This window comes from Pholis gunnellus, assembly GCF_910591455.1.
Source record: "Pholis gunnellus genome assembly, chromosome: 5".
NCBI classification, from domain to species: domain Eukaryota; kingdom Metazoa; phylum Chordata; class Actinopteri; order Perciformes; family Pholidae; genus Pholis; species Pholis gunnellus.
The window spans coordinates 13,708,341-13,735,792 of NC_136531.1; the positions used below are offsets into that span (position 1 = coordinate 13,708,341).

The following is a 27,452-nucleotide window of genomic DNA, read 5'->3' on the forward strand; positions in this document are numbered from 1 at the left end:
AAACCCATGAGGCGTTTTCTATATTTGAAGTGTTGTTATAACTTCAGCTACCGAACACTGCATAAATGTATTAGTAATCAAAATACAACAATGCATGATAATGACACTGACAGGTGCAATTCTGTTGCCTAATGAAGTATATTCCTTTTAACACACTAGAAAAAGCTTTTGACTCTGTAATAGTACAAAGTAAGAGAGATTCGCATCTCAGAATAAAACATTGACTTTTGCTTTTATTTTGCTCTATAAATAAGGCAGATACACATTGGCTAATCAATGAATTTGGCCTTAAAATTTAATAATCTTAAAATGTGATTAATAATTCACAGATACAAATCCTGACATTATCTTCATATATCCTCAACAATCTTATTTCATTTAGTTTATTCCAAAGATGTAGACAAAAAAAAAAAATACAACCATAACCCACCTTGTGTAGTCATTCAAAAACAAATACTTAACAAAAAGTGGAAAAAGCATAGAGGGAAAGACAATCATACAGAAACAAATCCATCTCATGTTACAGTGCTTTAGTATCCTTAGAGAGCAAAAGAAGACAACAAGGTAAGAATTTCTGTAAACAATGTTAATGCAGGTATAGCAGCGCATTTGTAAATATTACCTCACAATGCTATATCACTACAGGGTGTGTACCTTTGAGCAGAGAGAAATCTGGCACTTTAGGCCTAATCAAAGGACTTTGGTATATTTAGAACTAGGACACGGTTAAAAAGGTACATCAGAAAGGGACCCTGCAGATAAGGCTACATTCTTGGCAATAGATGCTCTACTATACAGTACGTACCCTCACTTCATCAAATTGTTGTACATACAGTATAGCTGGTAGAGGCTTTTTAAAGCACTGTTACATATCAAAGTTGGTCATTTAAATGAACTTCCAACAATATCATTGTCGTCATTAACATTAACACAATTAAGTAGAAATGATGTATAAATAAATACACCACTTGGTACTTCATACGATTGAATGACACATCTGGAAAAAGATATGCAAGATGATATAGTGTTTATCATAAGAAAACAAAAAGATTTTGTGCAATAATCTGCATACCACAGTCAAAATGTGACAGGGTAAACACTATTGTCATACAACAACAATAGGAACCAAAACTATCCACACATACATTCAATAGACATGTTAGAGGTCCTCTCATCAGACATTTGCTTTTCTATAATATTTACAGTATACACGACCCTACTATAGCGATTTTATCCTTGCACTTATTGTGTATGTGTAATTAGTATGGAATTTACACAGTGCATGACACTTCTCCTAGATAATGTATGTTTGCTGCTCTTGAGCATTACTTGACATGGATAAGGGCATCATTGGCATAAAAAAATGGCGTCTTGGCAAATGAAGCGGTATTCAGGGTGTGGTCACAGCACAAATTAATACTGTTAACTGTTAACACCTGATGGAAAAACTGCTGACATAAAGCCACTTAAAGGTTTAATGTTTATATGGTAAATAAATCTATGATCAAGTATTTGAGCTTTTCCAATATACTTTTCTTAACCTGCTTACACTTTGTTCATTCTCATCAACGGAAATGACAACTCCATCACACCACAATCATTCAAAATGAAACCCTTCTAATTTGAACATACTATCATATTGTAAAACTCCACTGACCATAATAAAGGGGCTACCAAGCTCCATCTCACTCCCTAGCCTCAGCAGAATCTTAGCAGAAATGATGTATCCCTATATATTCCCCTTATTAACTTTTACCAACCCAAATTCTGAGCCAAACGTGACTCTTCACATATCAGTCCCTATTCAATAGAGTTTCTTACAGTTGTATAAATCCTTCAAAGTCAAATCACCTTTTTCTCTGGCAGCAAGCAACAGTTTGTCTTTAGTGTTTCCTCGGTTGTCTCTAACTCGTTCTTCATAGGGTTTACTCTACGGCAATGGATATGAATTAGTGTCTGATATTTTGACTTTGGCTCAAGTCCCAGACTTCACAAGCTCTAGAAAATACTGTAAACAATCTTCATGGTTGGCTGGTGCCGTCCTTCTCTGGAGGGGCAGGCTCTGGGTCCACTGTGAGGCCATCTAAGGGTCCGCCGGCTGTGCGTGGGTCCATTGCAGAATGCATGACAGTCAACCATAAGTCGTCCATGTTTGGCATTACGAAGATTTTCTAAAAGAGGAGAGTGAATGATGGAAGGACAGTGGGTGGTCTTTTACTACTCGTAACACAATGTGGTTTTCCGTTGGCCTTGCTCAGAAGCCATCCTGAACATAATAACACTACTTTAGGAGCAACGGGAGTAAGATGGCAGCTGGGAGTACCACAGTTTTGCACTCTGTGACTCACTCATGTTAACTTAGTTTCACAAGTGTGTCAGAGTGGCCTTCAGGTAATATAAAAATGTGAAAGGCTCTCTGTTTGGTTAGTCTGTTCTGGGCTACTTTAGAAACAAGGGGATGAGCTCTGTTAAGAGGACCCGCTCCCTACGTAGAGATGAAGGGCTCATTCTTATCTTACAAAAACAACAATTCTTAGTTTCAGGGGATTATACACTAAACAAAGTTATGGATATTACATCCCTTTTCTGCTAATAGACCCCCCCAAATACTACACACTGGCCGTTTAAGTCTCTTATAAGATCATTCTAGGATCATATAATAGTGTCATATTGTAAAGATGTTGTATGCTGGCTAAGATCAGTATTCATATCGTTAGCGATTTAGGAGTTGAATATAATTTGAAAATATGACGGCATTTCAGGTCAAATGCAATTAATTTCAATGGAATGGATGCAGTGAATGACATGGTGACTTCAACTTTGGCGAACTTTCAAATTTGTTCTATCCCTTGCCCTGTCGTCTGTGATCAAGTGTATAAAAATCTAAAAGTAGTGTTCATAAATACCTGGAATTCCTGGTCCAGTTTTTTCTCTATCCAGTCTGTAACGTGAGCCAGAGTCACTTCTCTTTCCCCCAGTTTAGGTCGCGCTTTCAGTTCCAGGTGAGGCGGTTTCCTGAAGCCATACCTGCAACAGAAAAGGTCAAAACACTCAAAGATTACCTTATAAACATTAGTAAGAGATGACAAATGAACAAATGGACATTTTGGCCTGTCCTGGCAGGAAAAGCACAGGTGTAATTGATAACCTTTGAAACCACTGCATTCCATCAGGTGAGGTTAAGGCATTTTGTTTTAAGTATGTTTTTCACAAGATAAAATTAGCATCCCAATTAATATCACAGTGAACGTCAATTATGGATTTACCTTGCTAACCAAGCTGGCTAGTTAGCACTGGTGTTAGCTTGAAACTCAGCAATTGCTATGCTACACAGTACGTGGCCCCGCCAGGCAAAGCAAACCTCTCTTTTCCTGTTATGACAAGTCAAAATGACTGCTTTGAAAGTCTATTGATGCAATTGTATGGTCCCCACCAGCAGAGGGCATTGTTGTATTAAACAAAGATAGAATTTTTCCAATAAAACATGCAGGTGTGGAGTAGAATTAATTTCAGTTGTTCTGATAACAGATATCCTCCCTGTGTATGTTGGACATGAATCATTCCACTATTTAGAAATACAGGTATGTAAATGTCGACACGATGGAGGAAATCGGCAAATTAAGAGTCATCTGAAAGCCATTTTAATCAGCAAGAGTCAGTTGTGTTTTCCTTCTGTGGGAAAGTGCTATCTTTGAGGAAGGTGTGATTATTTCTCAGTCTGACAAACAGCATTTCACAAATTAGTTAGTAGAAAAACATCACTTCCTTTACGTACCATATCCTGTCAGTGGGTGGAGGCGGTATGTTGACAGCCAGCATTCCTCTGAGTTCCTGCACCTCCACTGTAAGCAGGAGCGGTGTGTTAGACACTTCCTCCATCTTCTTTTTGATGAACTCCGTTTCTGTGGCCTTCTGGAAGTATTTGGACTTGGTGATCTTGTCCACGAAGCGCATGATCTTGCTGGGTTTGTGGCCTCCAACCAAACTGTATTCAATAAAGGGTCAGGGTTAAATTCACGTATTGAATTTAGTATGGCTGGGTGTCAATGAAATCTAGTGATACAAGCTTTTGATAACTGATATTTCATATTTTTGATGAATTCCTAGCCATGCCTGGCAACATATTGTTGGAGGACAGTTATGTCTTCCGTCTCAATTTAAGTAATTCTCAGTCTCAGTATTTTCACCTCCCTCAAGTTTATAACAAGAAATCTTTTGTCTCCATTTTTTCCGTAAGTGACTAGGCTACTACGTACATGTAATATCATCTTGTGATTATGGAATTGGATTAAGTGAGCACAGAGAATGTAATCTCACCCCTCTGCTCCAGCCGAGTCATTTGAGAGATCTGAGGAATCTTCCTCATCGGATGAGCCTGCGCTGGACGACTCTTCATCACTATCAGCCAGGCAGTAAGTCCGTGGCCTGTATCTGGAAACACATAAACAAACAAAAATGGATTAGGGTGGGCACACAAGCACACACATCTGCATGCATGCAGTAAAACATGCACATGTTTCATTGTGCTTCTATTGTACAGTACCAACAAAACAATGAACAGATGAGGTATGGATACAAGGCGACACAAGTGTACATGACCCATGACTGCTCATGTGCACTACCTAAACTTCTGGAAACATAACTGTTTAGAGATAATTCAGTAAGTTAATCTAAAAAAAACAAAAACAATACAAAAACTCAGTTCTGCAGTGTTTCCACTGAGTTAGTTTTTAGTTTTTTTTTTTTTTTTTTTTTACTTTCAGGTGTCATTTGATGTGAAACTGAAACTTGACTGGTTTCCTGAGCACTGGCGAAAAAGAGCTCAGTTCTCATTTCCTGGCAATCAATCTAGCCCTGAGAGGTACACACTTTACATGCATGCACACTGTATTTTATGGATGCACCAATCCTATATGCCAGATAGGTATTGGTAGCGGGAGCGAAAAGGTTTGATTGGTGCATCTTGCAAATTTACCCTGACAAATATGAACCTTTTCTGTTTGTTGCTGAGAATGGATTTGGGGGTTGTATATAGTCAGAAACACAGATGAAGGCACTGAACACACTAAGAAATTGAATACTGAATTAGATGAAGAATTGGGCGGTAACATGAAATGAGATGACCCCAAAACTAGAGACATACAAAACTAGAGAATGAGAGTTGAACAGAAAGATCATGGTTGAAAGTCAAGCAGCACTCACCAAGAGCAGAAAAACATCCGATTAACAAGGTGGAATCCAGAAGGTAGAGAGAGAATATCAGAGAAAAGAAAGGAGAAGATATAAAAGACAGCAAAGATATAGAACACTGAGTGAGAGCCAGACAGAATGTCAGGCAGACACCTGACAGAGACACATATACCTTTCAGTGTCAAGTGTCTTGACGCTTTTCTCAAATCTGTGTGTTTAACTGTCTCACCCGTCTTTGCCAAATTCCCCAAAGCGGACACTTTCTCCCTCCTTGCCCAGACGAATGAGGTTCATCTTGGTTTCCAGGGTCATCAGAAAGGAGCCACTGTAGGAAATCTCCAGGTCGAACCACAGACCTAAAGGGACACAGTGGTTATTAGAAATGCTGATGTGAGAGAAATTTGAAAAAGTGAAACTGTAAAAGTGGAAGATTGGGTGATACATATGCAGTAAAATAGATTAATCTACTGTCATGTTACTATAGATACACACAAGCATTGTCATGTTACATTAGTAAAAAAAAGTAGCTGACAAATATCTGTTTTGATCTCATCTGTGATATCATCGTATTGTCCAACCCTGTTAAGGAGTTTAATCAAAGTAGTTTTAAGGCCGGTCTGCTCGACACAGTCGCTCTCCCTGCCTATTAAATCTCTCCATCTTTCCCTTACTCCTTGGTTTCCCTACCTCTAAGCCCCCCCCCCCCCCTTAATTACAGAAGCGGGGAACCCAGCTGATTTAATTTTCTTGATCCCTAAGCCTTGACGAGGAAGACGTGATCACATGTCCCTGTGTACAGAGAGCCACGTCCAATCCTGAACTTTGGTGTGGTTTCTCTTTGCACCAGTGGGAGGCAGCAAAGTATGAACATTGACACAGGAAATCTGAATGAGGTGAGGAGTGAGTGAGTCAGAGGATGACAGCCATTCTAAACCAAAACACTTCGCACTTTGCTGAAACTAAGACACGTCTACATATATACAAACCAAATACATGGTGCGACATTTAGTGCACAGCTATCACAGTCCTGTTAAATCAGATTTCAATCACATTCTTGACAAACGCATACATGGCCCAGAAGTCGTCAGATAGGATCAAGAAATGTAATACTGGAAGGCAAAAAGAAGAAAAACAGCAGAGACTGGGTGCCCTCCTCACTGCTCTAGTGACGCCCGAACACCAGCTGGTTGTGCCAAATTATGTGATAATGCAATGAGTCTGTTGTGCCAGAAAGAAAAACATTCAGAGTGAGAGTGAGTCAAACAAAGTGGAGGAGAAATCAAAGCAGAAGACATTCAGAGAAGGTTTGAGGAAGCCCTCAGAGAAAAATAGAGTCAGACAGTGAGAGACAGGATGATCAGGCTGGGTCTGCTGAACCCAGTAGGCCTTACCCGCCTGTCCTGGGGGGGGCATGATGGATAATAAGACCATGTCTGGCTGGTTCTAGGTTTACGCAGGGCACTGCGGTTTGTTTGGAGAGCCTCAGTGCAAGCTGCTTGACACAAGGAAGTGCTTCCTTAATTGGCGTAAAGCTGTACGGCGAAGAGTTAGGAGTGTGTGTTACACGTAATGCCAAGAATTGCCTTCAATGCAGAGTAAGTGCAAACACAAATAAGCATTGCACACAACTGCACAGGCATGCAGAGACAATTCCTTGTGGAGATACGTGCACATACACAGCTGGAAAGGTTCATTGATCCATTGCACTCAGCAAAGGAAGGAGCTGGGTCAGACAAGGTAAAGGCAGAACTTGAGACAAAGGAGGATACAGCCACTGCAACACCCGTGGACGTCTCACAAGGGAAACTAAACTGACTGGTTCTACTCAAAGTTTTAGAACTACCACTTCAAGGTAAAAGGCTATTGATCATGGAAACACACTGCAGAGAAATTTCCTTTCCTGCTTTCTTTCACTTCCAAGAAAGAAACACTTTTATATTTAAGATTGATTTGGAAACAAATTGCAGTTTTTTTTAATGAAAGTGCAAATGCAGCTGTTGACCGATTCACAACATTTACAAAATGATGGCCTTTATACACCGACTGTGTTTGAAGTGGCAGTTGAGGTGTGTTTTGGGCTTCCACACCATTGCCTTGTCAGTGGGAAATGCAATCAATTGTTGCCCTCATTATCGGGTTATTATGGAAGTACTGCAGCGATAAAAATGAGGCAGTGTCATGACAGGAGGGAGGAAGAGAGCATGTGAAACTAAAGTGTGAGTAAGGACACACAGAAATGAAAGGGAATGCAAGAGGAAGAGAACTATTTGGAGACTGTACATGTGAAACAGTCGAAGAGACAGATTTGTCACTGAATGTAAAGGAGATGAGAGAGGCAATGTGGGACAACGTGATAAAAGCTCAATGCTGAAGCAGGTCTAAAAAAAAAAAAAAAGATATGGAAAGCTCCTTCTGAACAAAACTAGAAAACAGTCAGCTGAAAACTTATGGGCTACTTAAGTCAACATAGTTGCGCAATTGCAACAGGCAAATAATGTATAGTCCCTCACAAAGCTAAGATCTCACATAGCTAAGGCTCAATTTATCTGATCCACAGATGCCTAGACCAGAAGAACTGCTAAAGTGCTTAGGGCCTCACTCTATTGTACTCAGCTAAGACGTCACTAACCAATCAAATTATATTCTGGAAGCAAAGCCTTCAATTATGAAGTGTTTCCCCAGGAACTATAGTGCACAACACCAGATTTCTTCATATCAATTGAGCACACATGCCTTTTTGTAACACTTGCAACTTTTCAGTAAACAACAATACCCTATTGAACTCTGCGCAGTGTTACTGCTGGTCAGACCGACAGGCAGCAGCTGTAGAGTAGAGGAAAGGTTTGTACTTTACCCCCTACCCCCCTTTGGAGCAAGTATGAACTACTTTTATTGGAAAAGAGAAACACTGCACAGGACCCAATGCTTTCCGTTTACCTCAGGCCCTTCAGTTGCTCCACCGTCAGCCATTTCCCCTACCTGGGGATAGTAACTGCAAAGAAACTTACATTGATACTCTTTTACAACTGGGGGTAGCTACCATGGATGTTTAAAGAGAAATGGATACAGCGTCATGGGCCCCATAGAGCAAGCATACCAGCGTTTTCTTTAACCCCTCCTCCCAGCCCTCGGTTACTGGCTCATTCACATAAACGGAGCAATGAACAACTTTGGATTCGGCTATCAGTGCATTTTAGAACTTTTGGGACCTAGGGTTATTAATATGTTCACACTTTGAAGCCAATTTTCCCCCCAAAACATATTTTCCGCTAAGTTACAGATGACTCTTTCCCAATGTTAGTCAATAGGAAAAAGTAATTTTGATCCTCATGGAATCGCGTGATGGAACCAAAAATTGTAACTCCATCGATGGAAAATTTGCATCGAAGGCCGCCACTCTTCTTGGGGGGCTTGATAGCTCCAGTAGCTACCGTGTAATGTTTTGGTTGTGCAATAGTTGACGCATTTCCTTTGTGCCAATCTAAATGAAGTCACTATTCATCATTATACACTGCGGAATCAACATTTACTTCATAACAAAAAACTTGTTGATTGCCACTTTAACGAGCTGAGAGCCTACAAGTAAAGAGCATGTTTCACTAATGTCGAGGGTGCCACTGCCTGACAAGCTGATTGGGTCTAAGTGGATTTTCATTTCTTGTACTTCAAAAATGTATATTAATGTAGATGCTGATTCACATGTCCATGAGTGTCGTAATACAAGCAATGAATCAGAGCAAGATGGTGGAGTGACCCTGACTGCTGCGTTATATTATTGTTAGCATTGCATTCTAATTGATTGTGTGTGATGGTCACTATTGTAAGCACCGGACAGTGTCGTTTTCAACGGAGATTTAGGATGGAGAGCATGTCATCCAGACAGCCTCAGCACTGTGATCTCATTAGTCACAGCAGGAGGACTTGAGAAAGAATGGGAGCAGTGGCCAGTCATGAGACAAGAAGTCACTTCTGTCCATGTGTGTATACATGCAGTAGATCGCAAAAAGTCTTCACCTCATTTGACATTTCACACTACTTCTTGTACTGCAAGATTTTGAAAATGAAATAATTTTGATTTTTGGAAAGATTGTGACAAAGCTAACATTTTTAGCACTATGGGTTAGTGATAATACACTGTTGGTTTGGATAGGAGACCTACAGAGGCCAGTTTAAAACACATACATCACAGAAGCATTATGTATAATCATTCATTATAACCCATTTGCGCTGTGTCAAGATAGTAATAATAATAATTAATTTAACTGTCTAGTGTACCTTTGTTTACTCCTCAGAGCATGGCATTGACGCAGTTTGTGCACCAACAGATGGAAATTGTGAAATCAGGCATGAGGCATGATTCTTCTTCTTGTCTACTCCACATATACTGTAAGTTCCAGTCAAGCTGCCGTTAGCTGTTGTGTGTGTTTGTATGACACAGCTGGAGTTCAAACTTTACTTTTACCCTCCAAAATGCTATAGAGTGATGAGTTGAGATAGACTGACATAACATACAGTGTGAAGAGAACCAGTAGAGATTTAAACCTGCAGGAACTGTCCACAGCTCTGTGATCAGAACAACTTGCAAACAGTTACCAAATATTGATACTGTGAATATTGCTTTCTTTTATCTAGGTAGTGGTAATGAATAAGCCTTCCACGGGCCTTCATTGTCCTTCTGCATAGTAAATTCCATGTTCTTTTGATGTCCTTTGTTTGATCTTTAGAAATTAAACGTTTCATTCATTTTGGTATTTGTTTTGATAGCGGATCAGTTTGAAATATTGCGTGATTATTGGAACGAGAAGAAGCCGCCACAGTGAGCTGTTAAATGAAGAGCTGCCTCATGTTGTGTGCAGCATAAAATAAGATCACACAGGATGATAGAAAAAGGCTGGATTTCCATAATAAAACAACAGTAGTTTGTTTTGTTGCACCAAGTATTATAGCACCTGTAGTATTAAATTGCGTTTGCTGTTATCACCAGTAAAGAGGGTGTTGCTAAATGAACCAACAGGACGAGGGTGAATAAAACTAACAAGGACATTTGACAAAGGACTAAATAGTCAACAAAATGAATACTAGTCTGCACAATGCATGAAGTCATCCCAGAATACAGCGCATAGAGCTCAGTGTACCACACAGTTAGCGTTACTGGCCAGCATCTCTTTACAGAAACCACTGAATGTGAGTGTTTGTGTGTGTTTGACATGGATTTCTCTCTTGCCTCTGTAGTCAATGGAGGGTTTGGATGCCCCAAGGATTCTGGGAGTGGCCGAGCCCATGTCCAGTTCTGTCAGGGTTAGCTCATTCATGAAGTAAGGCAACTGAAAAAGATAAAAGCATGCAACTGAGCCGAGCAAACCGTACATGAATAATTAATTTGCAGATTATGACCTAATCAAATCGGGGGGGAAAAACGATGCAACGCCTAATTTGGTGTGAATGCAGTGTTATACATGAATGACGCACACTGCCTTCTGCCACACCATATAAATAACTTTTTATACGTGTCAATCCATTTTTGGACTGAATTGTGCTCAGTCTCTTTTCACTATTGTACCAAAACTACACTATTACCTGTAGCTATTTCCACAGGACATTGTGGATAGTCATACAAACCAAAACACATATACGAGTTAGCAAAGTAGGTTTTTCCTGGGGGGCAGGATCAGAAAGAGACATTAGAACAAAGGGATGGAAGTGAAGGATGAGGTGTTTCTGTCTTTCTGCCTCTGCTTCCAAACCCAGTGTGGCGCTGCTGGGGGATTTAAAGAGGTGCACAGAGATACAAAAGGAAATTTGGAGAACTTAGATGTGTATGCTCTGTGGGCTTGATGTTGTTTCCATCACGATGGTGGGCATGACTCCTTTTATTTTTGCATCATCGCTACTCTTTACTTTTACTCTTTCTGTTGCCCGTCTGTTTAAATTTCAAGGTTTTAGGTTGTTAGGACTGGCCTTGCTCCACTCACCCGAATCTTGCTGAGTTTCATCTGAATCTTCTTGGAGACCAGTTCAGCCCAGTAGGGCTCGCCCAAGAAGTCCCAGAAGACCCGACCAAGAGCCGCATTAAGCCAGGCAACAGTATCCTCCTCCTCCTCCTCTTCATCCCTGGGTTGTACCTGAGCTGGTACTGAGGTTGTGCTTTGAAGCTTAAGACACAGCAGGCAAATTAACAAGGAGGAGAAAATAAAATGAATCTCCTATCGGCTTTAAAACATTTAACCCCCTACTATAACACTTATTCTACTCCTGTGAGGATAAGTTGTGTTAGATAATGTTAGATACTTGTTGTTTGTAATTACACATTTTGTAAAACTGTAAGGTTAAATTGCAATTGGCATGGCATGTTTGTCCCCTAAGAAAGGAAATTAGAAAGCAGGTGTTAATAGTATAAATGGAAGATAAATCTATGTGCTACCTTCTTATCAGCCCCAGGGCTACTCTGAGGACTCTGAAGAGCAGGGCTGGCAGCTGCAGGGCTGACTACCGCCTGTTTTGGCAGTAAGGAGGCCATGTATACATTGTAGTCTAATAGCGGTTTGGTTTTGGCACTGCCTGCTGGCACTGAGGCGTCCTTTGACCTGGGCTGAGATGCCAGTGCCTCATCCAGACTGCCACGGCTGCTGCTGCGACTGTGAGAGCTCAGAGCTGTGGGCCATGGCAAATAAAAGAAAACGGTGAGGAATTACATGACAAAATCTCTCAAATTGACTTCTTCAGTTCCGGAAGGAGACAAATGACTTGCAGTAACAGAACATCAGTTTTGCTCACCAGTCTTAGTCCCAGCAGAACTTGAAGCTTTCTTCAAGTCCGCCTTTAGCTTGGAAGCTGATAGAAACCGCTGGAACCATTCCTCCTTCTCCCTCCCAGTCCTTCCAAACAGATAGAGGGTCAGGTCTCTACTGGACGAAGACGACCACCCTCGCTCCTGTCCTCCTCCGGTCCCCTCTCCTCGTTCCCTCGTGTTAAAGCTCTCACTGGCCTCCCACCGGTCCCCCTCGGCCTTTGACATGAAGTCATCCTGTTTGCCAAGTTCAATGCATATGGGGTATTTTTTATTCCACACACGTTTCCTGGCCAGGCTCTGAGGCGCTAGATATACCTGGGGGAGGGTTACAGAAGACAAACCTGAGTCAAACATGGTTGGGTTTCAACAAATCTCCAGCAGAATGTCATAGCTTTTAAAAGATAATTAGAGGGACATTTCCCATGTTTTAGTATTTGACATTATCTATCTAAAATCCAACATTGTTTAATACAATTATACAATTATGCCAGCGACATACTTTGCAGTTGGTGAGGTCATAGATCTTCTGACTGATGTAGGTGACTTCGGCTTTTGTTTCATTGTGTGTGGCACGGCGAGCGACATTATGGTTGGGTTTACTCAAACGAATGATGGAGCCCTCCAACCGGACATACACAGAGTGCGTCAGTGTGGCATGGTACGTCTCTGGGTCATAGTTCAATATATCATTCATCCAGCCCTGGAGGGAAGACATTATACATGTTGATTACTTTTCAAGGCTTGAGTTCCAAAACAGTCATACTAGAAAACATGTGCATGCTTTTCTGCATTTAAAGAGAGAAATGCTTTTGAACACCTGCAAACATAGAAGACATATAACAATCGAAAACTGTGCATGGAAAATTAGGACAACCGTGAATCCATGTCTCTATGAACGTCACACTGATAAGAGAGTATCTTGTAATCGCTGTCATAAGCAGTTTGTTGTCATCTGCTTTCTGTGGTAGACTTTGAAGTTTGTCTGGCTAAATTCAGCCCAGGAGCCACATTTAGTTTGTTTGTTACTCGACACTTCAAGGCAAAAATAGAAATATGCATCTTAAATTGCATGTTTGCCTTTATTCACGGAACCCCATAGATATATGATGAAGACAAATTCTCTTTCATTATAAAAGTTTATTTAATGCCTTTTTATGGGCTCAACACACTTTTTGCCATAACTCTAGAATGCATCATTCCCTCATAAGAATGCATATGCTATTTCAGATATGCATGTAAACGGCAACATGACTGGTTGGCGGAGGCATACAACTAAAAAGCAGTGATTCTAGTTTGTTTTTTTCATTAAAATGTTGCAATATGTGGCTTTAATGTATAAATGTGGGGTGGTACAGTAGAGAAGAATGGAAGATGCAACATGTCTATTGTACTGACAAAAATAATAAGTCAATTATTAGTCGATTTAGTTTCCAAAAGCGGATGAAAATTTTGGTCAAAGTAGGATTGAGCCTCTAGGGGGCCAGTTTTTTGGCTAATAAAAAGCTAAATCGACGTGCGATGATAGCAAATGTGTTTCAAGGCCTTTGCAGCATACAAAACGAATTCAACTAAGTTGGAAATTTTCACTGACCTTATGGATTTCTGGTTCCTTAATGTCCAACCTAGTCAGGTTCCACAGCTTCCCATGTTGTCTGGACTGTCTAAAAGTACTGCCAGAAGGTTTTGGTCCTGTCAGCCACACAACACCAATGGCTAAAAGAAATCCCAGTCCAATCCCAAGCAGCATTCCTCCTATGTAACTCGGTAGAGGTAAAACAAAATACCCATAGACCAGAACAGTAAGGATGATGAGAGTATAGTGTGGAATACTAGGTGCTGGCTCTATTCTCTCTGACTCATCTTCACTGAATGGTTCAGTACTACCACTTAGTGGCACTTTAGTTTGACTCCCAGTTCCAGTATCATCAGTTCTATTGCCACCATCGCCGTCTGTGTCAGTACAAGTCTCAAAGTCCTCACTGTACAGGATGCAAAAGTCGTCATACTCTTGTTTAGCAAGAGCGGACATAGAGCATTTGTCTAATGACATGGAAAGTAAAGATTTGTTGGGGCTCTTAGTGTCAACAGAGGGGATAACGGGTGACTCAGCAGTACCAGAAGCCCTGCTGTTGGGGCTCTCAGCCTCTAGGTCACCTCCTTCTTCCTCCTTGATGCAGTTATTGTTGTTGCTCTCCAGGAGACCATTGACAGAAGTAATGTTGGAGAGTTCTGAGGCACTTGCAGAGAGGGACTTGGGCCGGTAAATACTGCTGCCACTCTTTTCATCCATCATCTTACTAAACAGTTGGAGAGGCTCGGAGATGGCCTCAGAGAAACGCCGTTTAGTGTCTTCAATCCTTGCCTCAACTTCTGAGACTTTGAAGAAGCTGCGGCTATCTTGTGAAGTTAACGGAGAGGAAGGGGCAGTTTTAGAATCGCCGGCTGACGACGTGGTAGCAGACGGCATCCTGGACTGTGTGAATTGCTTGAAGAGTTGCAGGTTAAGGCGGGATTCTGGAAGACGGTAGGGTGTGGAGGAAGAGGACGAGTCCTGGGATGTATCTGAAGATAGAGATTTGACAAGACTCTTCATCAGGTGCCTGTGCCTTACTGTTGCAGCAGCAACAGCAGGGATCCCATCCCGAGACTCGTTGTCAGAGGAGAGAGACTTCAGCAAGCTGAGGAAGGGTTTGTCACTGGAAGGAAAGCTCAAAGATTTAGTGGGAGAGGAGTTAGACGTTGAGCCTTTTTGCTCAGCATTTTGAGATGACGAACGGTTAGTGTGATGTCTAGAAACCGGAGAAAGTCTGGATGCATCCTTGGCTGCAGATGTCGAGGACACGTCTTCAAACATCTCCTCACTTGCTTCTAAGGCTGTCACAATGTTTGAGTCATCCTGATCAGCTGAGGTAGTGGGGACACTTGTCCAGTACAGCTCTTCTTCTTCCTCCTCCTCCTCTTCATCCTTCCCAAGAGCTGAGAAGTGGATGGTGATAGTGTCCTTTGATGGCGATCGCTGGACATGGAGCTTGGGGGACAAGGCAGGTGGCTGTTTTTCTTTGGAGTGAGCGCTCTCTGCATGGCTAGGATGTTGGCTAGTCATTGCAGTCACACGGAGTCAGTCTGCGAAGAAGGAAAACAGAAGGCACGACATTAATTACCTGACTACAGTAGATCTTCAAAAAATAATCTGCTATTAACTATTTTGATATTTAAATAAACGTTTCAGTCGAAACAGGAACAAGTTAAAAGGACACACAAACAGTTGTTGTAGCACTCAAAAGGTTAAAAAAACAGGGGCGGGCCACAATGTATCTTAGCGTAAGCAAATTGCTGTCTGCACCCTCCCCAGGCAGTGACAACAGGACTGCGAGCACAATTAATGAATTAAATCAAATTTAAAACAAAGGAGATAATGTATCATATTCTTAAAAGACTATCTATCTATGAAGGCAAGGTAAAGTATGTTAGTGATGCAATTTCCAGACAAAAATGTGTATTTGTCTATGTACCTGTGTGGTACAGTGTTGTATCTCCAAACCAGTTTGGTTGTGTTAGAATTCAGTTCAGCAACAATAAGGAACCTTAAATCACCAGAAACACACACACTCACACACTCACACAATCCCACTCACCACCTGCTGGTACTTTTGCAATTACCTACCACATACTGCTCAAATATTCAGCAAAATCAAGGAGTCCAATAAGGAGCAATCAAAAGCAAAGATAGCTTGGCTAAAACAAGAATCTAGACTTGCTTGGCAATTGTCACAAGTCTTGATAGGTGTTTATAACTTAGTACTGTCCAGATAATAAATTGAAAACATTGCACAATTATGCAGATTGTTTGGTGCCACAACATGATGCCTGAAGTGCATTGGGTGATCAACAGGAGTTTTTGAAAGGGACAAAGAAAAGGACCCAACTTTATAAAGGGAACATTATTAAAAGGAGCAAGGTGAATAGGCCGATGGACAGGTATTCAGAATCAACATAGAACATTCACAGGGCCAATTCAGAAATGTTTTTGAAGAAGATTACCAACCCTACCTTCAAGAAGAAAAAAAAGGGAAACCAATGTTACACATCAGTCCGTTTACAGGTCTTGTGAAGTACTACTTTCTATGAGAAAAGTTGTAAAAAGCCATTTGCGGCGTCGGTTGTGTCTGAAGACAGTAGTTTAAAAATGGAAAAATCTGGGGGTTTGGAGTTGGGAAAAAGAAAGGAGTGAGCTACAGAGGTCTGGTAAGCTCACTCTTCCTCTCTGTTTGAGGATAGCAGCTCGAGGATATATTAGACGCTATTCGCACAGCGCCAGAATCTGACCATTTTTGGTTGAGTTGCGTGTAATGTAGACACAAGGTTTTGACAAGAAACAACAATGTGTGGAATACAAAAGACGATACTGTGTTGATTGCATTGATTTTGACAACATTATTATGGGAGTCAATGCTAACTAGGTGGAGTACTCCTTAGAGTAATTACACTTCCAGTTTATTCTACAAGCTTACGGCTGTCACTAGTGTGACAGCTTCATTATGCTGAGCAGGTTTACGACAAAACCATTGAAAACATTATAAAAAGGCTTCACATAATGCTCTTTAAGAAACAAACACATTTCACAGGAAGGCATAGCTTCTGTTAGGGTATTTTGAAAAGATCAGCTCAGCCCAAGAAAAGGGACTTCACCAAAAGTTGATACTGTACATGAAAAAAAAAGCCATGGGTTAAATACACAAGGAAGTAAGAGCACTATTTGTAGTCTGGCATTGTTACGCAAAAGTAAGAATTTGCGAATGAGTGTTTAGAATTCAGACTTCCAGATCTCAGAATTTAGATGCATATAGCTGTAGTGTGCTTGTAAGCTGCCCAGTGTAATGCAGAGCAATGAGCTTATGGAAAGGAATTCATTATTAAGCTGTTTTTTACCTAAAATACTTTCGAGTCAAAACTTGGTATGTGACATTTAGTAAAAGCCAATTATAACATACAACACACACAGCAAAACTAATGTTTGCTGTATTTCATGTTTGGAATGACATTGCTGCATTCAGGTTAAGTTTGCTGTACCGTCAAGCCAGGATATATACTGTATGACAACACAATAAGATCAAACTGCTGCCTTCATTTACATCTTTATAAGCATTATTGACATTTGGCAATAGCTTTCTCGTGTCTTGTCCGGACCACAGAAGTGACCTGAGATCATGCTGGCTCACTCATAAACAGACTCAACTTAGTCACTCATTGTCACATTGGTCACGAGTGAGCTTGTTACCCAGCCAGGCAGTCTGCCAGCCACCTCTGTCCCTATCCAGCCTTCAGTCAGCAGCAAAACAATGAGGCCATTCTAATGGATCCCCAGTTGGACATGGATTTTATTTCAACATGTAGGACTCAAAGGACCTGGCAGTATTTGCCAACAGCATATTAGGATTAGTGATTAACTGGAGAAGTATGTATGTATGTATGCGTTTATGTGTGTGTGTGTGGTCTGTAAGCTGATTCTATCTCCCAGTTTAACACGATGCAAAAGGAAACACACAAACGGAGCAAAAGACTGGGCATGTACAGTACTGACAATTAAGTGCTAATTTGTCTTGCTTTCCCGGTGCCTTTCCCTGAGCCAATGAACAGCCTAAGAGGACAGTGAAGAACGAAATCTTGTCATTCATGGGGATGAAGCCAATTACAGAAGGAGGCCAGCCTCATTAACCCTCGTGTTTTTGCACTAATTAGAGACATGTTCACACACAGGTCACTTCTTCTGTAACAAGCAGATACACACTGGTAATGAGAAGAGACTCACAGACCGATAAACATATTGAATGTATCCATGCAAATTAAGTGAGTAGTTGTACATGGCTTTGTGTGTTTAGCTACTGAATGTATTGTTCAAATGAACCTGAGATTGACATGCTGGTGAGGTGAGAAGATAGCAGTTGCAACAATTATTTTAACACAGGGATGTTTTATAATGTGGATTAGCTGAAACAAGATTCATCCAGTGTCTGAAGGGGTAAATTCAATCTCTAAACGTAAACTTACATGCATTTATGAAATCAAATATGTGGTATTTTAAAGCAGGGTGACAGAAAACAAACTAATGTTATTCAGTGTTTATCAAAATCCATTGTGTGTATCCTTGAGGTCTAACTAATGCGTTGAATGCATTTCCTTCTACATAGAACATTTGCAGAGCAGATTGTTTAAAGCCAGCATTGTTTATGTCCATGTTTATTCCCATAAGCCATAAAGAGCAGAAAATAAAAATAAGATGGACGTTGCAACCTTATTAGTGAACATGTTTATACAACAATGTCAATAAATGACGTTAAGTGTGAAGAGTACAGATTAAGGGTCAGAACCTTTATAAATCAAGGGTAAAATCTGAACCAATAGTCTTAGTTGGCTTCCCAACTGTCATGCTGCAACTAATTAAACAACGAGTTGCTGTGAGAGCTCAGCAGACTGGCTTCATCTGCTGACCCCGTGTTCTCTCAGTATCGTTTCCCGAGAACATGACCCCTGACCTCTATGGTCCAGACAACAAAACACATCAGAATGTACACAGAAGCCTTCTACTTATTAGTCTGAGACTGCAGTGTTAACAGAATAGTTACTAAAGTTAAGAGATTACTCAGCACAGTATTAGGAACTTTAGATATGTGGTAACTTACATTCTGTGTTCTGTAGTTAGATTACATTCTGTGCTAAATCATATTTTTACCGGCAAGTATTTATGCTCCAGCAATTTCTTTAATCAGAGGTGTAATTTTACTATTCCTTTCAAACATCTTGCCCAAAATAAATAGTTAAAAATACATTTTAAAATGGGCAAAGTTTCATTAACATCCTTAATAATCATGATGCGTGACAAACTTAGTCCTGGTCTCATATTTTGTCAAATCCATTGCACAAATAAAAGGGTCAAACATTATTTTATTATTTATGCTTTCATTTAAGAGTAGTTTGAGAGAAATGTTAGTGTTCTGCCATTTGTGATTTAATGCTGATGAATCCTTGATGTTAAATGACAATGTTCAACAATAATAAAATGAATTCTTTGTGGAGGACATCTTTTGACAGTGCCATATTTGAAAACGATCAATGTAGCCACGAGACATGTTGCCTGATCAGTGAGCCCCGCCACAGTCATTGTAATAATAGGAAATGGAGGAAGTCCCTAACCGAAGCAAACACAGCTAAATGTAGTCAGATGAGGAAAAGTGGATCCACCAAAAGAAGAAACGGGAATTTACATCATAGATAAATGGAAGACTTTTACCATCATTGACTGATGACCTACTTTCTTTAAATGAGGCTTCAAGTTTGAGAAACTTTGGGTTCCCTAAATAACCACAGCTGTATGGGTTGCATGGGACTGCTTGCTGACTCCTGTAGAACCTCTTCAGAAGCTTCACATCACAGTAAGGATATACGACTGTCTGGAACCAAAGAAAGCCTCTCTCATGGGAGGGCCATGGCTGGTGGGGCTGGTGCCCTTTTTATTTATTTTCACCCCTGCCCCTCACACAGCCAGAGTCCGCCACTGCTTGATATTTTGCCCAAGACACAAATAATTGGTCACTTTTCCAAAACCCCATAATTCTGTCCAACTATATGCACTGATCAGTAAGGAAGCAAATATCAGTCAACAACTCTTTGAAGCTTACTTAACAGTGAATCTGAATCATAATGAACAGGACTGAAATTGCTACTTTGTGACATGATAGATATACTTTCTTTTCCCCAAGGGAAAAACACATTGTAATTGGGAAACACAACTATGCTTCACAGTCTAAAACAATTAGACAATTATCACACATATTCTATCTGTAGCTAAAAACGGTGTCTCCAGACGGGACACTATTCTTTTACAACCTCCCTACATTATTGTCCCCAACCCCTAAATGCATTTTTTTTTTTTTAAATCAGTAGAATTGGCTGACAGCGTTTCCTCTTCTGTGTAAAGCTCAGTAACCGCACTGCAAGGGTATTTTTGCAAGTCATCCTGCCTGTTGCTTTCTGCCAATACAACACCACATGTCAGCCCCCTCGGAGCATCTCATGTCATACACCACTGTTTCAGATGACATCAGTGGCGTTAAGAGGAGGCTTGCCAAGGCACAGAGATTAAACTACAAGAGGAAAAAAAGACCTTGTAAAAGACTTGAAAACACGCTCACACATTCCCCCGTGGAAGACTTAATGAAATCCCAGATCACCATGCTTTATCCAGGTTGCCTAGGAGGGGATTAGAAGAAGTCCCACTTCAAATCCTGCTGTGTATTTGCAGTAGTGATGGTTTTCCCTGTGCTTACACTGTCAGTTTAGCTAATGACTTGCATAGTGTCTCACAGCCCAGTACTCCCATTAATGCTACTGCCAACAGTTCAGCTACAATAGCTAACAGTTAACTGCCCTGTAGGCAGTTTACAGATAGGAAGGAGGATAATATGCCCCATCGTGGTTGTTTTTTATTCAAATGCAAAGGTTGAGGTGGGAGAAAGCTTAACATGACTTAAGACTCATTATGTGAACATGTCAAGGCCCCTAATGTGGTTCAACTATGAAAGAGAGGGCGGTAACTTCGATTGGTTATGTGGATGCATGTCTGGCATGTAACGCACCTTTGTGTTTCTCATTCTTGGATATCTCTTTGTTTCTGTCAGTGTAGAAATATACACAGTGTGGACAGATGAGTAAGCCGAGCAGTATGTTAGCGCTCAATATGGCTGACTGCATTAGTTGAGACAAAGGTGTGTGTGTCCTGGTATGTTCTAGTAACTGAGTGATTAAGAGTTAAGAGGTAAACTGGTTAATGCATTTCACAGTTTCATTTCAGATTTCAGGTTCTAGAGACAAATAAACAATAGCAGGCCAACAGAACTGGAACTGTTCTCAAGAATGTCAACAAACTGGTGAGACAGGAAGGGATTGAAATGTTAGGCAGTGAGAACACTACGCCTCTCTGCCAACTAAAAGCACATTTTGTCCATTGAAACATGATAAGCCAACATGGTGAATGTATTGGGACAGACGAGCCAAGTGCGCCGTTAGTACATAATTGTTGTAAAAATAAGTTGATCAAACAAATAAAGTTACCTGTTGGATTCGGGTTGTATCCTCTTTTTTGCTAAAATATTCAAACATTCCGATGACAAAGCCTTTAGGACTGTTGGCAGGGTTTCTTTTACAGAACATACAGAAGCCTTGTGTTACTAAATGCAGTTAATACCCAGATTCAGCCTGTTTCAAAGCATGTCTGTTCACTGACCCAGGTGTTGTTCGTGTTAAATAATTCACTCCTCACTTAACCGCTGAAGCTCGTCAACAAGCCCTCATTACTTTTAAATGAACTCCTTGGCTGCAGCGGTGACTAAACTGTGCCATGGTTCAAGAGATCTGTCTCTCTGCTCCGGTTACAGATACTGCCTCAGTCAGCCGTGACTCCCACAAGAGATGCATCTCTCTTCATTTTTAACAAAAGAATTGCGTTGATTCTTTTTAACGGCACTAATTAACTAGTTTTCGAAGCAGACACTTTAGCTTTTTGTGTTTTTTCCTTTACATTATTTTAATTAGAACGTTTTTGCATTGCTCTTTGAACTACCGGCCTCTCACTTCGATTACTATTCCATAAGAGTCAGCTGGTCACATGTATCATTTAAAAATAAGGCATTCATTAAAAACAAGACACTAGATAAAAGGAACAAAGAAGAGTTAAGATCACTGTTTTAATTAAGTGCAACCGTGTAAGCATGTTTTGCAGAGAGGATCAAGATGACCCAGTGCTCTTTCTCTGAGGCCTTAGTCTACTGCTCAACTTTAGTCATGGTTTCTATTTCTGAGAAAACTCATGGAGTGATTATGAGATAAAACGGTTAGTTACAGCACAAGTTGAAAATGTAAAAGAAAAAGAAAAAGGAATGGCTGTCAGTCTAACAGGTTTATCGTTACCAACTGATATTCATCCAAAGTTTCATCCAAAAGTCAGAGTGAAACGAAGCCTTCCAGCAAACAACAACACTGAAGGTGCAGTAAGCCAAGTCTGCATCCAGGCCTCTGGGGCAGCCATCTACCCAGCTGGCCACATCTGGGTAAACTCAGGAGAGGACTGGACCAAGCTTTGTCTCCACAAACATTCTTTTGTTTCCCTAAACAGTTCCCAGCACATCCTGAATGTCAACATACTAGAGTCAATCACTTCCAAAAATACAGAAAACCCTCCAGTTTATGAGACTGTCTCAATGAAGAAATAACATTTTCTTTAGTTTAGTTTAGGCTGGGTGTATTTTCTGATGGCACTCACCACACCTGTGACCGGCTGCCAGCATCCATCTAGAGTAGTTGAACTTTCCTGCAACCCGATACAGTTTCACAACAGCAGACTTTGAGGCACAAAAGAAATCAAACACCGATAAGAATAACAGATTTTGTGCTGCACATTTAATCATTACTAAAAATTACTAAATTTAAAATATTCCTCATATTCATCTCTTAAAAAAAACAACACACAATCAGGAATCTCATTTAGCAATAATTGTGCCCTCCTGGCCAACAAAAACAAACAAGAAACTTAAGAGTGTAGAATGCAGCAATCGTACTTTTATTGTCGTCACAGTTGGACAAAGTGAAAGGAACTGGGGAAAGCATTCGTCAGCCAAACTGTAATGACAATAGACGACATTGTCATTGAGTCTGAGAGCAGCTCATGGGAGACTGAAAGGGTCTGTGCTATGTCAATGCATCCCAGACTAATCTGTAGATCATGGGGAATGACTTTTAATCTTATGAAAAAGATAGATGTACTATTCCTCAGGGCTCAAAGTAAAACGGCAAATGAATTCACCGATGCTCAGACATCTCAATTTCTTTCCTAGCCCTTTGCTCTCACACAAAACACTCCCTGTGAACGTACTGCAGCTTTGTGAATAATGTCTCGGATTCTAGTGAGAAACTCAAGCAGTATTTATAGACGGGCTATATTTATACATCTACCCACCTCGCCTCTGTCTCTTTCCTCTGGTAATAAGTGATTAAAATGACGGCAGCGCGATGAATGGTGCTGTCAGCGTGCAATGGAGGCAGCACCTGAAACCAGCCCGTAAACGTTGCTGGCTGGCAGGTTGACACATTCCCCTGATATCTCAGTAATGGTCATTATTTCACCGGTTGGGTAGGTAAGGGAGAAGCACCTGCGTGAATACATAACAGAAGGCTTACACGTATCTTCAATGTCAGACTGTATTTTCCCTTATCACAGAAAAGGAAAACTAATAATGTCAACACAAATGTGTAGGACAAGTATATTACTGATAGAGATCTGCGAAGGGTTCTACAGAAATCAACAAGGACAGGTTTATGTGGAATTCTGGAAATATCACATGTCCAACAAAGCCCTGGACATTACTCCGAAAGAAACAAAGCTGGCCACCCACACACACACACACACACTAGGCTAGGCTAGGCTGATTGCCTTTATGCTGTTAAGATTGATAACTGTGTGAAACTGGGCCAGTGTTTATGGACAATGCATTTGCAGTAACAATACTGAAGAATGAATTCTAATCAAACTACTTTCTGTAGACTAGGAAAGTCAGCATAACAAGATGGTTGAAAAAGCAGTGACTGAGAAACCCTGAAGCAAGGCACTAACCACCCCTTATTAATGAAATCTGAATGTTAGAAGAGGCTTGTTTTGTATTATTTTTAACCAAATAAGCCTCAAGTCAGGAGCCTGAAAATGGTGACATGTTTAAGAGCCAAAAGTCAAATAAGGCTCGCAAACAAGAGAAAGCTAACTGAGCTACAGTTGCCGAAAAGTTTCTTATCTTGATCAGTGGTGAAAGAAGATCACAGTAAAACGATATTGTATAATTCTTGCGCAACATCTACAAGACTTCTTTTTCTACTACGTAGACAAATGGTCTCATGTGGTAAACTAGTCTGTTGTAAGGGGCCAATAAACTGTGATGTAATGGGCTATTGTGAAGGGAAGAGAGGTGTGAACACACTCTAAGCACACGGTAGTCCAATTGTAATGGTCACTATACAGGTACAAGATCTCCTATTAGTTTGTTTTACATTTATACTGAATAAAATTACACAATGTGAGCAGGCCAACGCTTTGACTGATCCTGGACCAAAACAGGAACATTTCACTTTTACAAAAATAGGTCAGACCTGGTGAGAGCTTGGACAAAAGCTACGAGCAGGTGCACAGTCAACAGGGGTGTAGCCCAGTATGATAAGCAGCACATGTTCCTCGTCTCAGTGTGAAAGATGAATATGGCAGACTCCATTTTAGGAAAATCAGACTGGTGAAAGGTCACCGCACCTGCTGCTCAAACCCTGAACCTCCTCCTGTTTCTCACAGGTGACACGGTGCTCTGTAACAGGACAGCTAAGCACACACAGTGTACTGGTGCCGTGTCCCATCTGTGACAGATGTCAGGAAACGGATAACCACGGCATTATTTTATGTTTTTATTATCAACACGTATTCCACCAACAAGTGATGTGTGATGCAGTGTATGCTTCCCTGCCATAGAAATCTATTTTTGTGCAAAAAAAATTAAAATAAACAAACAAACTGTAAAACTGCATTTGGAAGCGTATTTTGCTCAATGCTAGTTGCTTCCTCTCAACTCTTTACTGTTGATTTTCTTCCATCTCAAATGGCATTGTGCACATGGGTTCCCCATATCAAACCCTTTTTTAGACACTGATTAAAGTATTAAAAAAAATTCTGTGTTAGACTCAGTTATTTGGACAGATATTCATAAACAGATTTTACTATAAATATCAGCATGGATGGTATGAATTAGACTACTATGTTGTTGGACCTTTATGTCAGCCTTAATATCTGCAATTCATTACAGACCGAAATGCTTCTCTCTCCCAAAAAACAAACAACAAAGTGAAATGCTAGTATCTTCTCCTTGATATGCACAGCATCACCACCCTAACAACCCTGTATAAAGGCTTGTAACATAGTTACTCAGACAACAGTATGAAGGTATTGTGTTGAAGAAAGTTCTCAGTATGGACAGTAGTCTGTTCACTCTATACAATATCTAATAACTTCATGCAAATTTGAAAGTCAAACCATCATTTACTGTGAATAATTGACTCAACAACACAGCTGCTCTGAGCAAAGAAAGACTTTACAATCTACCATAAGCCTAAACAAAGAAATTAGGGAATACTGCAGGACGATTACAAAGAGAACACTGAAGGAGTGCAAGGGTCAGTATCATAAAAGTGTAACAATATCCTGGAGACATGAAAAATAACATGTGATAACTTACAATGGGGATGAAATGAGGATAAAAAGGGAATTTTAGAAACCAAATAGCACCAAAAAAAAGCATGGAGTGGTGTGTAGGGCTGGGCCATGGCCTCGAGGTATGTTTGTGCAGATCCCTTCGGCAGGTTTTGGGATGAATAAATCATCGCCACATAACTTTGGCCGCAAGGTATCAAAGGCTGTTCATAGGTCCAAAAACAATTATCTCAATATAAGCATACAGCAGTTGTAGTCTTGTCACCTGTAACATTAATGTGACATGTTGAAATTCCCTCAGGAGACACTGGACTCCAACCAGCATGCCAGCTTTGATGTTCTTCTATAGAAGAGCAGCAGCTACATGCCACAACTAAGATAAATACAACCACAGAGACCACTGTCCGTTAGTACACTGGTTAAATGGGAGGAGGTCATTATGCATAGGAACCTTGTAGAGCAAGTTACTTAACATTTCAAGTATACCTTGAGGTCACTGTGTGCAAAGGAACCTGAAAGACACCTTGCTGCTATTGACTTTAACTATCCATATGTCAGGGCCTTTGGTGGTAGGGCATGAACATCTGTGGTGTTTCAAAAAAAAGTTGTCGGACAGTCGATTATATTTATTGAGAGATAAGCGTCCCAACACATTTTCAAATGTTTTTTTTAAACCAGCATCCTTACAGGTGATTGACAAAGATGCTCTTTGCAGTTATTATTCCCACAACAAACACTATATTTCATAATCTTCATGGCTCTGTGTTCCTTCAGGTTAGGAATATCACATGATATTATGGACTTTGTATTTCTCCAAAGTTTCCTTTTGATCTGGGGATGCACCAATGCATCAGTCCCGATACCAATTCCTATGCGTTGGAGATTGATCCAATACCAGTGTTTGATTACCACGCTCTATCTCTCACTGTGAGGAAGTGAATGGGATCATTATTTTAAGTGTAAGGTAAGCTTAACTTTCCTAACTTTGTAAAACAAAATGTAAAAAAGTAAATACATATGCAGTAAATGTACTGAATTGTTAATTATTAAAACAATGGTATCCAATACCAGATCGGCCCCATTGTCACCGATACCCAATCCAGCTATTTGAGTCAGTATCGGGCCGATATCCAGTATCAGTAAATCTCTACTTTGATCCCTGAGTGTATATTACACAGACTTCAGTGTATTCCTATTCCGCTCTTCATTCTCTTAAACTACGTTTGTTCTTCCTCTCTCTCTCTCCCCATCTATCTCTTAGACTTAGCCCTCACTGAGGGCATTTGTAGCTCAAGCAACAGATCAATAATGAGTTCAAATTTACTGGCAAAGTGCTTACCTTGTATCCTCGGTGCCATTCAATCCAGCCTGGGACTTGCATCTGCCTACTGCAGAGTCATGTTCACATGTGCATGATGCTCAGGGGGCTCCTGAGAAACACATTACCAGCAAAGAGAAATGCTCAATCATTACAGATGCAGGTTGAAAACACAAAGACATAAAGAGTGGCAATATGAAGTGGGTGTTTATGCTTCTTGGTGAGTAAGTATTGGTAGCATTTGTGTACAATGTTTGTAGACTGTGACATAATCATGTGGCAAACAAATATAATTCCAAGTGGCATTTGACATATGGGTGTTGCTGGAAGAAGTTAATTCGGCTAATACACGTGCTAACGTGGTCTAAATAGAAACTTGACGAGCTTTAATAGCAAACCGATGGCGAGTAGAGAAAGCAGCCTGTCTTGTGATACATGTAAGATAACAGGCTAACGACTATTTCAACTGACAGACTTGTTTTGTCTATATTAGACTGAAAACCCAACGCTAGCTTGCTACAAACTGAATCAAGAAATAGTTTTAAAGTCCTTTTTACCCGAGGTCACCTCACCAAACTCGCAGAATGTGGACAAAAACAGAGAGATGTCAAGGACAGCTTACCGTGTCGAGGGGACTTCATTTTTATCTGGAAACAACGAACCAAATGAACTTCCAAAATGAGGGTTTTCTCAACACGACAACGTTAACGTACCAAGTTGCATCAACGGCTCGTTTTCTCGCTCAGCCTGTTGACAACTGACTAGCTGACTGGACTCAGTTCCTTAAAGGAAACACGCAGCAGTCTATCAAGGCCAGAGTAATCGAGACCGAGCGACCGAGCGGTGGGATAATAACTGGCTCG

General features: G+C 40.6%; 1 protein-coding gene across 1 annotated transcript; it reads right to left on the reverse strand.

Moving 5' to 3' along the window:
• Positions 1-270: 270 nt before the first annotated feature.
• On the reverse strand, positions 271-27,341 carry LOC306695815 (testis-expressed protein 2-like). Its single transcript, XM_079159188.1, has 13 exons — positions 27,212-27,341; positions 26,611-26,701; positions 13,572-15,103; positions 12,480-12,680; positions 11,965-12,295; positions 11,612-11,841; positions 11,163-11,342; positions 10,415-10,514; positions 5,420-5,546; positions 4,318-4,431; positions 3,776-3,985; positions 2,907-3,027; positions 271-2,171 (listed from the first exon to the last, which is right to left on the reverse strand). The coding sequence occupies exons 3-13, from the start codon at positions 15,081-15,083 to the stop codon at positions 2,022-2,024; spliced, it is 3,276 nt and encodes a 1,091-aa protein (XP_079015314.1). The 5' UTR covers positions 15,084-15,103; positions 26,611-26,701; positions 27,212-27,341; the 3' UTR covers positions 271-2,021.
• Positions 27,342-27,452: the final 111 nt, after the last annotated feature.